Below are 14077 nucleotides of genomic sequence, written 5' to 3'. Positions count from 1 at the left end.
AACTCCTGTACTCATACATCACTGATAAAGCAGTGAACAATCACACGTGTGCTTCTTAAACTCAACCGTGTGTCGCTTTATAGAAACTGTGAGATGCACAACAAGTGAAACTCCACCAGAGAGCGGATGTGTCGTCGGCTGTGAGGTCACTTTAAGGCACGACATAAATCAGCGGTTACAGAAAATGGGAAAAATGCTGGTGGGGCGAAATCTATATGCATCTGCAAGTCTTTGTGAACATGTTCCTCATTTCCTTTCACTTTGATATTTTAACACCTCACAAGACTTCCTTTATATTTTTACACTTTAATAGCCCCACTATGGAGCCATGCCACACTTCTTCCCATCTAGGGTCAGGGGTAGGGTTATTTATTGAAATTTTCAATTTAAAAAGGTCATGTTTCCCCTGCTGGATCAATGAAGATTCATCTTTTCCTAACTCACTGTGAGCAGGAGAAAAAGGAGAAAAGCTGTTTCTATACCGCTCTGTGCCGATGGCGGCAGCAGCTGATCCGACCCACCAAAGGATTACGTGAATGTAAAATATGAATGTAGCAACCTGCTAAACCCCCCACACTTACCAGACAGCGAGCACTCGCATGACAAGTGAATCCAACTATAAGATGAAGGCCGTATATGACGCAGGCTTTTACGTATGAACGCCTCGGCATGTGAACAGACCACAGGAAGTGACAAGTTGGTTTCTCACATGAAAGGCGGTCCGATGGTGTTCAGGGCTGAGGCTGCTGACGGAAGCCGTTCACATCAAAGATTGGATTAGAGCAGCCGTGAACCCCCGTGACACGGCTTCACATCATTACAGCTGCTCCTCCGATCAATGCCAGGAATCGATAGCCCCTGAAAGCTAAGCTAAGCTAATACCTAATCGATAACTGGAGGGTGAAAGAAGGCCCCGCAGAGGCGAGCGCTCAAACCACAAATCAGAACAGAAGACGAACACTTGGACATGAATCCCAGTTAATTAAGGACCGTTATTTCCAGCCTCTCTGGATAGATTTCTCAGTTTACTCTGAAATGAATCGAGTCCAGAGAAGAAGCGAGCGTTGACACCAGCGCCAAAGGAGATTCATGGGAAGACTTTAACAACGAGCTGAAATGAGAACATTCAGAGCAGTTTGACCTTTTGAAGAGACTCCATCCTGCCGTTCAGAGCACCGTCGTCTGAGTGGACTTATTACAGCCAAACAGCAGAGATGAATCCGCTAATTAATCTGTTGGCTAAAGGTTGGACCTCATTAGAACGTCCCCGCTCTACACCACTCATCCTTGATGGAAACGTTTTAATGAGACCGCCCTCTCGCTCTCTTTTGTCATGTGATCAAAGAACCTGAAAACCACAAACAGGCTGAGAGATGCAGTCGAAGTTATTTGACTGTTTCCATATCATCCTATATTCAGTGCTGATGCGTGCTTTCAGCTACGAGCGCACTCATTGCCAAATGCTGCGGTCCGATTGGTCAGATCGCACTGGAAAACTCATATAAATGAAATCCTCCTGTGTGAACGGCGGCATTAGGAATAGCTGTTTAAATGAACTTGACTTCTACATGCTTTCTGGGTCTAAGATAAGTAAATATTCTTTAAAAGCTCCCCGAGGGACCGCTCTGCAACTGCAAGCCAAGCCCGTCTCAATAGCCCCATCTGATTGGCTCCTCGGCCTGAACGCTCTGTCCTTGTTTACTGTAAAACATGTGCCAAGTGAGCCCCCTGCTGTGAGAACCAGTCCGTTTAATAGGCTCCCTGCTGTGCTTCCTCTTCTTTCCGGCGCAGGGAGAAAACGACGGGGAGGAACTTCAAGACCGAGTTGAAGTTCAAAGGATCAGCTGATTTTCATGGAAACTGAGCCTCCCTGAGGGTTCGAGTCTTAACCGCTGTGGAAAAACGAGGCACAGAAAAATGCCTCTGCGAGTGCAGAGAGCATAATCCCTGAAATATTCACTGGAATAATTACAGAATTAGTTTGTTGGCTGTGTAATTAATGAATTTCCCCTCAGCCAGAGAAAAATAACTCGAGATTAGTCATTAGTGTTCTGAGTGTTTTTCATCTGCGAAAAAAAACAAAGTGCAACAAGAAGAAAACGTCTTTCCGTGACGCCGCTGTCAGACCCGCGACATCTATCAGCCATCGCAACGAGGCTGAAGTGAGACGGAGGGAGATCGAGGCTGAATATTACAGCAATCAATCACAGCACAGAGCTTTGAGGGATGAGATCAAAGAGGCGTCGGCCTCTCAGGAGCCAAACCGGTGCCGTTTAGGAGCTGGGAAGCCCGAGAGATGGATGACTTCTGATACAGAGCAAATGCAATCACGGAGCGCCGCAGGGCTCCGCTCGGAGAACGCCCACCTCATCAGTTAGAGCTCACGACCAGCCACGTCGCACTCCGTCGAGTTACAGTGCTTCACGTCCTGATCCGTCCTGATCTGTTGGGGTCAATCTTTCTGGTGTAGTTTTAATTTCTTATTATTCTGTTAGCAGACTTAATAACTAGCTGGTTAATAAACAAACAGCAGAGCCACACAAAAGGTTTGTGGATTATGGATTACGCAACCCTTTTCTCCTTTCTGGGGCATCAATCAGCACAGCTTCATCAAAGCTGGGATTGTGGCTCACTTATGACCGTGGAGAGTGATCGAGAAGGGTTCTTGAAGTAGGCTTTAGTGCTAAAACGTAATCAGTGAGTGGAAGTGAAGGTGCAAACAGGAAGGTCCAAACTCTGGAAAATGTGCACAACTAATCGCTCCATCGGTGCTCTCTGTCAGACAGACTGATGGACGCGGTTGGATATGTAAACCACAAGCACAGGAAGTTTAATTAAATAACATTTCGGTGCAGAACTTTATTCACATTAGCTAAATTTCAGGTCAGACGGCGTTACGGGCTTTAGCAGCACCAACACACACAAAGGCACTTTTTTAAAATGCCTTCCTGTTCAGGACTGTGATTTTAATGCAGCGTGATCATGCAGGTAAACCTGACATCCATCCCCACATCAACTACAGCTGCGTTTCCCTCCCGTCTTTCAGTGAATGCTTCGACGTGACGTCTTTGCATTTTTAAAGTCGAAGAGAACGACCTGTTTGGCCTTGTGCTATTTGTGTTTGATTGGAATCATCTCCGTGTGAAATCTGACATTTGAATGACAAATTGAGGAAGTCAAAATGGCAGCGACACATCAACCAACCTGGGATGCAGAAAAAAAAAAGTTTGATTGAGGTTCTCAGAAAGTTTAAGGGTTTATTATCTTCACGACGCTGTTAATGAATTTCACGTTTTTCTGTTTTAAATGTTCGGTGTGCTCGACAGCTCGTGGCTGAAGGTGATGGTGGGAATGTAGATCAACAGCCTTGATCTACATCTAACGTTAGTGAGCCTCCTGCTCCTTCTTCACTCACTGCTGAGCACGAGTCGGGACACCAAACTCCTCCAATCGGAGCAGCGACTCATTCCCAGCCCGGAATAAGACACAGCCTTGAACTTAGAGGTGCCAATTCACAACCCGGTGACTTCGCTCTGGGCACCAAACTGCAGGTTGTCAACAGAATCACATCATCTCCAAGAAGCTTCCGGACCAAGTAGTCATCTACCAATCAGCAGATTCAAAAAGTCTGCAAAATAATGAACCAAGTTTCCCCCAATACGATCGACTACACTCTGACTGAGTCTGACCAAAACTCTGTCTGAGGTTGTAAACGGACCGAACACCCCGTGACAACAGGAGCGATGCCCCACAAACCCAAAGAACACAAAGGACGTGAAACGTCTTCTCCAAGTCCAAAAACAGGTTCACATGTGTGACTTCTTGTTCTCACCTGATGTGCTTCCGGCCTCCTCGAAGTCGATGTTGCCGAGGTGCAGCACGCCGGCCACCACCCTGAACAGATCCAGCTTCTCTGTGTCGTCCAGGCCGATCTTCTTCATGGCTACGCACATCCTGGCAAAGTCGCCGTGGTCGTCCAGCAGCGGGTCCTTCAACGGGCCCGACTTTGTGTGCTGAGGAACCAGGAGAGAAAACGTCACCGACATTTAAAAATCTTCGTTCATCTCCATCTCCTTCATATTTTTATTCTCATGTCCTTTCTTACACAACTCACTTCTAACTTCATTTCTTTACCGCTTGTCATTTTTACCTTTCTGCCTACCTGCTCTCTTCTCTTCCTTCACTTTGGAGAAATCTGAATCTCCAAATCATTCTAACTTAATCTCGAGCCGAATGCTTTCACTCTGCGGAGTGCAGCAATCACCCTGTTTATCACTGATCGTGTTGCACAAAGCAGAGCAGGCAGCGAAAGAAGAAGCACAATCTTCAGCAGAGAGAAGTAGGAAGAAAAACACACACACACCTGAAAAACTCACTCAGGAATGCCGCATTGTAACGATAACCACGGGCTAAACTATAGACGCCAGCGCACGCGTGTCCCTTGTGATAGTGGATTAAGTGGAAAACGAATTATTTTGCTTAGCCGGTTCTTCCATTTAATCAGGTTCTCTCCAGATTTCTCTCTCCCTTCCCCCCCGCCAATAGAGCTCAAGCAGTCGAATCAACAGCCAGAAGGGAGCATTTCTGCAAACATCAGTCAGTTTAACCGGTATTTATTTACACATTAGAAGCATTAGGAGCATTAGGAGTTTTGGTTATGAGACAAAAATGTGAATAAATTTCACTTAGACGCCTGAAAATCATCTGAAGAAAAACTTTAGCAACACAGAAGCTGAAACCTGCACGAGGCCAGAGCCCAGCAGCCTCCCGACAAACACTAATGGGCTGGGTGCTCGCATAGGACAGGTTATGGAAGGTAACTGAGTACTTGTACTGCTTTCTGCTTCTACTCCACTGCATTAAGGATGAAAACACTACACCAGGGGTGTCAAACTCAAATACACAGTGGGCCAAAATTCAAAACTGGAACAAAGTCACGGGATAACATTAATATTTATTGAAAAAAAAATTCTTCCTCCAGATATAAGAATGAATCTTTTCTTATGGACTCAAATAAGTTTTTCTGGAAAACTGAATATGGAACAAGCAAAGCTTAATACTAAACAATATATATGTTAGCTGTATAATACCAGTAGGCCAGCTCTAATAGTCATTTGGTATGGCTTCGCGGGCCAAATGTAATTAGGCTGCGGGCCAAATTTGGCCCGCGGGCCAGAGTTTGACACCTATGCACTACACTCTGTGCTCTATTTAAAATGTGCATTTGTGAATATGTGGTCCTGTTTTGAAACAGCCTGACTAAAATCATCTGCAGCTGCAACATTAATGTGTTACAATGTAACAAATTATTATTAATAAATTATTGTTCTGGTATTTATTTACCCCAGTTTGTATAATTACGCAGATTTGATATTATGAAACAGGAGTAATTCACTGCAATGAAGAAAACACGGCACTTGTGGTTTGTTGTCAGCCACCATTGCGCTTATTTCAGTGCAGAGTCAAATCCAAACTTAGGATATAAATCAAAATAAAGTTAAGTGTTAGTTAATATTGCAGTTTTGGGTGGAAGTGACATAAATATTGTCGCATCTAGAATAAACTCCACAGTGGAGTCAAATCTAGGCACAGGACAGCTTCAGGCAGCCATTAAGCTAAGATAAGTAATTCCTTTAGACAGCCACATACGGTCCACTTGGATCTTCGATGGGCTGGACCAGCAAAGCTCCCATTTCTGAGACAGGCCGACTGCACTGTGACATTCCCAGATGCACAAAAGCAGACACAGGTTGACTGAAAGGCTCGATTATTTTCTACAAAGCAGGAAGGAGCAGAAAGCACTGCAGAGCTGAAAGCATGCTCGGAAAGTCAGAAGCGAGAGGAGAAACAGCCAATCACCTGGTCGTCCTGCGTGACACGAGCCGGAGCAGCGAGGAGACATACAGCACATCATTTATCAGAGATTACAGCAGCTACACTCGAGCTAATCTGGGACTGATCCCGCTCACAATTTGTCTTCGTGAACCCGAAGGACCGGGCGGGAGGGGCGAAGCTCGAGTTTCCCTAACGTTTGATCTCCGAGGCCGCCTCACAGTTAATGCGGGATATTCCTCTGTGATCCGGGATTTTATCAGATATTACCTGAGTTGCCCTGCCGCACGCCCTCCCTCCCAGAGCTCAAGTTAAGGCACAAAAGCTGGAGATTGTCTGCAAATACTTCTTTACTTGGGTCTCTGAGGAAGTCATGAAATAAAGCAAGAGGACACGCAAAAAACAAACTTTCCGAAGATCATTTCCCAGGACAACTTTCTTCCTTTGTGTGCCTCCTTTCTATTAAACAAGCCTCCCACTCTGATGCTGCCAGATAATTGTGTTTCCCGGGCTACAACAAAAGGACCGTTGTCCAACAATCTGTTTTTTTCATTCTGCCAAAAACAGTTTAATTCTGCGAGTCCACAGTTTGACACCTGATCTATTTCACCCTTGCGCTGACTTAAAGGACGAGGAGCAGATCTGTCGAAAAATCAGTCAGCTTCTTTCTCCTTCTGCATGTTTTTATTCTGAAGAGAAACCCTGATGTCACTGGAATTTAATATTAGAGTTGTTTTTTGTGTTTATTGTTGTTTTACTGGTTTGCTGTTTGGAATTTTGGACACTTTGAGGAATAAGAACGTGCTGTATGATAACACTGCTTTGGGACTTCCCATGATGCACGGCATCTATAAACTTTCTTTTGTCAGTCACGGATGGCTTCCCGTCCCCGAGTCTGGTTCTACAGAAGGTTTCTTCCTGCCAAATGCTGCTCACACAGAATCATCTGATTCTTGGGGTTCTATAAAACATCTACAAAGCAAAGACGACTGTGACTCTGAACTGAGTCACAGTTCATTGAGCCAGATAAAGGTCTGCTACGTGAATAAAACTGAAGGTAGACTGAATGTGCATATAACCAGATTTAAAAGCAGCACCAGGACCTCCAACCCAGTCCACAAAGCATTAAACTCCAACAATGCCACCTCTGGAGCCTCCAGTTGAGGCGTTTGGATGGATGTGTGCGACCGGATTCTTCCTCTTTCCATCCGCCATCTTCAGCAGCGCTCCGATGTACCGTCCGTGCTCCTGTTAATGGCTGCAATAATTAATACCGACGCACTGCAGAGGAAGCCGTGTACAGACGCTGTAATAGAACACTTGTGCATAATTAATCAAAAGCCATAGGCAAAGAAAGGAGCTCATTTCACATGATGAGCTTCTCTTATTAATGCACAGCATTAAATGTCCCGCGCTGCACCGAGGCTCTCGGTCTGGCTGCTAATTAAAATGTTTGCTGTTTATATATGAAGCATCTGAAAACAAGGAGATTATATAAGCAGAGCCTGTTTGCAGCGAGCAATTTCAGGCAAGAACATTACACAACAGCACTAATGAATTATCACAGGGTGGCTGCTGTTAGGATTATCTGCTGCCTCGTAACGAAATGCATATAATCAAAGCTTTACTGTCAGTTTATTTCCATCTCTGAGGCTTTAGGTAGCACAGATGGACCAGCGTGTTAACGAACAACCTCAGATTCAAACTTTCAATTAGTTCTAAGATTCCCAATGCCGTTCTTATCGCCTTATGGGCCTATTATTTAACCGTATACACTTGCAGGCCAGTTTATTAGACACACCTGCTCATTAAATATTACATCTAATAAGTCGATGAGATTGGATTGAGGCTGGTCCGAGTGTTTCAGAAGCTGCAGATCTGCTGGGAGTTTCCCACACAAGGGAGAAAATATCCAGTCACATGTCACAGGAGAGTGATGGCCAGACTGCTTTGACCTGACAGGGTTAAACACTCATTTCAGTGAAGGTATGCAGATGAGCATCTCTGAATGGGCTACAGCAGCAGAAGACCACACCAGGTGTCCGTCTTGCAAGCCAAAAAACAGGAAACTGATATAAAGTTCACACAGACTCAACAGAATTTGGATCCATCCTGCCTTGTATCATCCGAGCACCATCTAAACCCCACAGCCTGCCTGAGTCCACAGTTAAATCTAACAGAGCGCCTCTGATTCTCATCACAGATGTTCTGTGCAGTCTGTGAAGCTGTCACGTCAGCATGGACCAGAATCTCTCTGCTCCCAGCAGCTTACAGAGTCCATTTTTGTGCTGGTCGTTTGCTGTGTGATACGTGATTTTTTTTGTTTCTAAATTTTTAACACAGATATATGTTTTTGAAGAAAATCTAAGAAGCTGAAACCTGATTTTTGTAAATCTCCTTCCTTCAATTTCTATTTTAACTGAAAGCTTCTTCCAGCTACAGCTGTTACAGCCATGAAGTGAAACAGCTGCTTCCAGATGTTCGCTGTCATGATGGTGAAGCTGTACTCATGTACTTCATGATTTCTTATTTTTGTGCATATTTGTAACAAATAAATGTTTCAGATCATCAAACAAATTTAGAAAAAGATCATTTAAATGAAATAATTTAACAGACATACAAACCAAAGCTGGGCGTGCAAAAGCATTGTACTGGCTGAATCAGAATTTGGACTTTTATTCGTGTGCAGGATAAATTCTTTCATTTTTCAGTCTTTCACATGTTGGTTTTCTGTGCAGATGAAAAACATCACACACGTTTCTCATGAAAAGTCTGTAATTATCAGTGAAGACACACACGTGCTTCACAGGCAGGTTTCTTCTTCTTTTCCCCCATAAAAAAAAAAAAAAAAAAGACTATTTCACACATTGACAAATAAGTTAAAGCCAACTTCTTAGATCTTTTATTCTTTTCTGAAAAGCTCCCACTGGACAAACAGACAGAGTGATCGGAGAGATAAGAGAGGCTCGCTCACACAACGACTGTGAGAAGAAAAGCGGAGCTGGAGGGCGTAACGACGTGAACGAATCTGCTGAGTCGGGTTTAACAAGGAGCTAATGGAGTTTGCAAAGCGACCGTTTCCCTTCTTCCAGCCCACAGGGGCATGAGTCGACGTTTTTCTTCTCAGTTTTTAGAGTTTCCTTTCTAAGAAATGGAATTATTGGGGGACACAAATTTACTGCAGCTACAAGAGGACAAAAAGTCCTCTCTGCTGTTTAAAGAAAAGAAAAAAGGGAAAATTTGCAGCTCAAAAACTCAATTTAGCAACTAAACTTGTTTGTGGAAACCAAATCACCTCATCAGATCTGTATCTGATCTATCTAAACTCGCAGTTTTTTTCCTACTCTCTGCTCTCTATGATGTCACAGAGTGTGGATATCCCAGATATGATCACCTCCGGCAAGAATCCCCACCCACCTGCTGTCCAAACTCAGTGTTTATGAGTGGCAGCCAATCAGAATACAGTTTACTTAAAGGAGGAGGGGCTAAAACACCTCTTTTCAGATACAGGATGATTTGAGAAGCTGCACAGGTCCCAGAATCATGAATATAAGAATTATTCTGAACTCTGAATCATGCAAAGCTGCTCTAACAGAGTTCAACAATAAAATATACAACTGGAATGATCAGTATGTTGCTTTATTGCTGTAATATCGTAATATCAGCCTCACATTTCAGTGAAACTGTGTTTTTCTGCTTATTTTGTGGTCCAGGTTTCATAAACTGGTTGAACTCAGAGACTTTTCTGCATACTGTACCTCTGGGCTCTTCCGATTCTGCATGATGTGCTTGTCTGTGTCTTTGGTAGCGAAGAACCGAGTGCATCCTCTGTTCAGGTACTGCAAAGCAATGAGACACAAGAGAGAGGAAAGATGAGCAAAGTTTCAAAGGCAGATTAAAAAGAAAGAGCACATCAGAAATCACCCGACATTATACAAGCCGGTGTGGTTAACCTCGTGAGCTGTTCTTGTGCAAGTCTGCCATTAAAAAAAAAAAAAAAAAAAAAAAAATGTAACTATCACGCAGTTTGTCAGCTTCAAAGAACAAAAAAGGTTTTTGAATCGCACTCGGCAGACAGAGGTGGTCTTTGGAGTCCAGAGTCCTGAAAACTACAAATAAAAGATAAAGATCCAAAACTATCAGACATTAAAGGCTGTTTATCCTCAGACCCCTGGACTGACAGCAGCTTTGATTTTTTTATCTCTGGTTTGCTGTTTTTAACTTAGTATTTAGTTCGTTGTCATAGCTTTTATAAATCCTGGGGGGGAAAAAAACTAACTCATTTTGCTTATTTATCCATTCTTTTTAAATGTATGTATTTTTATTGGCACTCCCTGCTCTGGAAAGCACTTGCATGAAAAGTACAACTGAAATAAAATTATCATCACTGTGTTATTATAAATATGCAAAATCAGAGCCATGGAAATACATTTTAATAACTGATTACATTAAGGAGGACTGCACAAGCTTCAGACTAGTATAACTAAGGGAAAAATAATATTTTCAATAGAAAATGTGAATTTCTGTAGTCTTATATGAGTCACTTACTATTATCAGCATTTTTCTTAAACAACTTTATTCGTATATTTATCTCAGAGTGGAGTTTAGGTTTAGGCTCGTCCTGTGAAGTTGTACATCTAAAACACTTCAAGATGCAGTTTCAAAAGGTAAAAAATGAGCAGAAATGAAACAAATCCAGCTAAATGTCCTGTTGTCAAAGTTAAAACATAGCAACAATAACTAGAAATGAAGCAGCAGAAACTGGCGTTTTTGCACTAATGTCATTTTCCGACTCGAGTGTTTGAGAGGCGGCCTCGCGCCTCCATGTATGGAAGCGCTTTGTTTTACGGCTTAAATCATCAGTCAAATGGGAACGCTGTGCTCTCAGAGTTTGTGTGCAGGAAACGCTTTGCTTCAGAGACGGTCAGAGTTCACCTGGATAATTGCATTTGCATTAAAAGCAGCTTTGCTCTGCTGACATCCTCCTCCTCTCTTCACAGACACGAGATGACAGTGGCTCTGGTGCTCACCTCCCAGGTGTCTTGGGAAGAGGGGGAGGCTGGTTCGAGCCAGGGCTTATGTTGTTTGCAGAGGCGAGCCCTTCTCTCGCCGAGAAGATGAACATAAACAAAAACTTTCATTAGAGCCGAAGCCACCGGGAGGACCGAATGTCCTCCATTTCCCCGGCAGACCGCCGATGGGAGCGTCTCGTTTTCCTCCTGAAAAACCTCAGAGTCACCCCGCCGAGGTGAAATGCACCTCGGCCCCTTTACTGCAGTAAATACTTGAGTACTTTTTCTCAAGATTTCTGGGACTTCATGTAGCTTCCATTGCATCCTTCTGTCCTTCTCTTTTCCGGCCCTCCTTATTCCTTTGTTTCCTGGCTTCTATCCTCCTTCTGGTGCTTCCTCAGTTACTTCCACCCTCTCTGCCTCCTGTCCTGTATGTCTTCTTTTCACACTCATCTATTCTACTCATCTAGACTACTCTTATATTTATGTGGTTCGTTATGTCCTTTCTTTTCACCTTTCTACCCTCCATTTCTGTCTTCTTTCCTTCCCTCCTTCAGCCTTGTGTTGTCTACGTCCTTAATTTCCATTTTCTGTCTTTCCCTCTTTCTTCCTTTGACTCCTTATTTCCTTAATCTAGCCTCGTTGGTTACCGCTTCTATTTCTATTTCCTTCTTTCCACCCTTGCATTTGTTTGCATCTTGCTTCCTTCATCTTATCTGTTTCCTTCTGTCCTTCCTTATAGCTTTCTTCCCATTTCTTTCCTTCTTTATCATCTTTCCTCAACCTCTATCTCCTCTTCCACCTCTTCTAAAAAGTGAAATTCTTCTGTCTTTTTACTTTCCTCCTTTTTCCTTCCTTCCCGCCTTTCCTCCTGAAACAGCATCTTCCCATATTGCTTCCTTCTTTATTCACTGTTTTTCTTCCTTTACCTTTTTGCTTCATGTTCTCTTCCCTCCTTAGAAAAAAGTGCACTTCATGTCCTCTTCAGTATTTGATGATGAAAACACCTTCTTGCTCTCTTTGGAGTCATCAGCACTTTGACCCTTTAAACAAGCCTTCGTGGACCTGAACACACCTCAGCTCCTCCTGTGATGCACAAAAGCTGAACTTCAGGAGTTCATCACGGCTCAAACCGTGTGAGCATTTTTCTCCCACCGCATCATCGGGGGAAAGTGCAGATGCATGAACCATCAGAAGATGCAGGTGGTGTAATAAGTTGCAGGGGGACAGGGGCGGGTGCCGTAGAGCAAACGTCGGAGGTGAGAGTAGATGATTGAATTTAGAAGCTGCCAATAAAAGAAACGACCCTGAACAAAGAAAGTGACCTCAGGTTTTCTTCTTCTCCTCCAGAAGATGTGAGTATGAGGATGAGTCAGCTCTTCTCAGGTGAACCAAAAGAAAGCAAAACCATCATCTCTCAGTCTGTTTGCTTTTTAACTTTAATTTGCTGTCATGATTCTTGTGTATCTGTGATGTTGTTGTTTTCCCTAAAATCCGGTTGCTAGGCACTCAGAAGTCACACGTTCCCGTCTAACCTCTCAGCTCTGTCACAGATTACATGTTAGAGCGTTGACGGCACAGAAATCAACACGAGTTCATCACCGTCATGTAACAGCCATCACGGCTGCTTTTGCCTCCGTTACCTCAGGACTGTGGACGTCTGCGTTTGTGGCTGCAGGTGGCAAACCTGATGGCAAACACGAGCACCTGACACCCCCTCTCCCCGCTCTCCATCCACCGCTGACAGCTGATAAACAGAGCATGTGCAGCAGGTGGGCTTTACTGAGGATGAGCTGCCCCCTGCTGTTCAAACAGGGAAAGAGCAGGCTGAATTTCTTAGTTTAAAGGGTGTGACATCTGACTTTCTTGGATTTTGAAACCATTATTTAGATCTTTTGGAATCCTCCTAACATAGAGTCGACCCAGGAGTCACACCCACACCAGGCTCTGCAGACTTTGAGCACACACAGCCGACGCTTCACATGAGGTCAGTGTATGTACACGCATGAACCACAAGCTCAGCCTTCAAACTGCTTCAAACACTCAGTTCCACATAGTTTTTTCAACCCTTGGATCTGTATGACATCACGAGGGATCATCTTCTCTTCGTGAAGAGCAGCCAGTGAGAAGAGAGCTGGCTTAAAGGGGGAGGAGCTAAATTGGCTTGTTTCAGACAGAGGACAAATATAGAGAGCACAAGAGCACAAATATGGAGTTGGAGGGAGTTTAGGCTTCAGACAGAATTATGTAATAACAAAAAATTTCTACCGTTACCCGTTTTTGATTCAAACCTAACAACTGCAGGCAGAGGCACTTCAACCTCGGCTGCAATAACTAAACTACAAACACAAACCAAATCACTGTGCAAGAGCAACATCGAGAGCCTCGAGTGCTCCTGGCAGGACGTAAACAGTAATGGTGTGCGATGCTGGAAGCAGAAAGAAAGTAGTTCTCCTGGAATTTTTTGTATAACTAAACCAATTTAAATTGTAAAAAAGCATTTTTAATGCAACTATCTGACCAATAATATTACTGCTGTACAGTTAACTGTACTGCTGCACTGGCTGAGAGTAAAAAAACAGAAATAAAGTGATAAAAATAACACAGCAGCATCCAGAAGTTGAACCGTGGGCTTGGAAAGTCATCCCTCTCTTCTTTATTTTGATTATTTTGGCAGCAAACATGACTTAAACATCAGGAGACTGTGGTGTTTTGAGGACTATTTTCAGTGGCGGATTAAGATTTTGGGCAGCTCGTGGTGATGAAGGACTTTTGTGGGGTTTGGGCTTTGATGAAGAAGAACACACTCAGTGCTGGTTTGACAGAAACAAGAAAAATACAGAGTCCTTCCATCAAGTCTGCGATCAGGCCCCCACCCATCATCTGCACCTCCTCCATTCATTCATCAGCCATCAGCCCCCGCCCATCTGATTGGGCTTATCGAGCGTCAGGATGATAAAAATCTTAATATCCGTACCCGGAACGTGTCCGGAGAGCTGAGGTGAAACTTCTGCCGGATGTCTTCGGGAGCTCCGGCACACAGCCGGTAGAAGATGTGGTAGTTCCTCTCCTCGGGGCTCTGCCGACAGATCCTCGACTTCTCTAGCAGGTAGTGCGACACGAAGCCGCCCACGACGGCGTTCTGAGGAGGAAGAGCAGGGGAAAAACCAAAAAAAAACAACCTCATTTATGGCATCTATCAGCGCGTTTCATCTTCATATCCTGCCACTTTG

The 14077-nt window shown here is 43.9% G+C and overlaps 1 protein-coding gene across 1 annotated transcript in view; it reads right to left on the bottom strand.

Moving 5' to 3' along the window:
* myo6a (myosin VIa) overlaps nucleotides 1–14077 on the bottom strand; it is a 128873-nt gene that overhangs the window by 98367 nt on the left and 16429 nt on the right. The window contains exons 9-11 of the mRNA XM_026194849.1: nucleotides 13822–13986; nucleotides 9591–9671; nucleotides 3833–4013 (exon numbers count right to left, since the gene is read on the bottom strand). Coding sequence (XP_026050634.1) covers nucleotides 3833–4013; nucleotides 9591–9671; nucleotides 13822–13986 — 427 coding nt within the window. The remainder of the gene's footprint in view (nucleotides 1–3832; nucleotides 4014–9590; nucleotides 9672–13821; nucleotides 13987–14077) is intronic.

The sequence above is a fragment of the Astatotilapia calliptera genome, chromosome 15 (genome assembly GCF_900246225.1).
Source record: "Astatotilapia calliptera chromosome 15, fAstCal1.2, whole genome shotgun sequence".
NCBI classification, from domain to species: Eukaryota; Metazoa; Chordata; class Actinopteri; order Cichliformes; family Cichlidae; genus Astatotilapia; species Astatotilapia calliptera.
The sequence above is the reverse complement of the archived record's forward strand: the minus strand, read 5'-3'. Positions and strand labels throughout refer to the sequence as shown.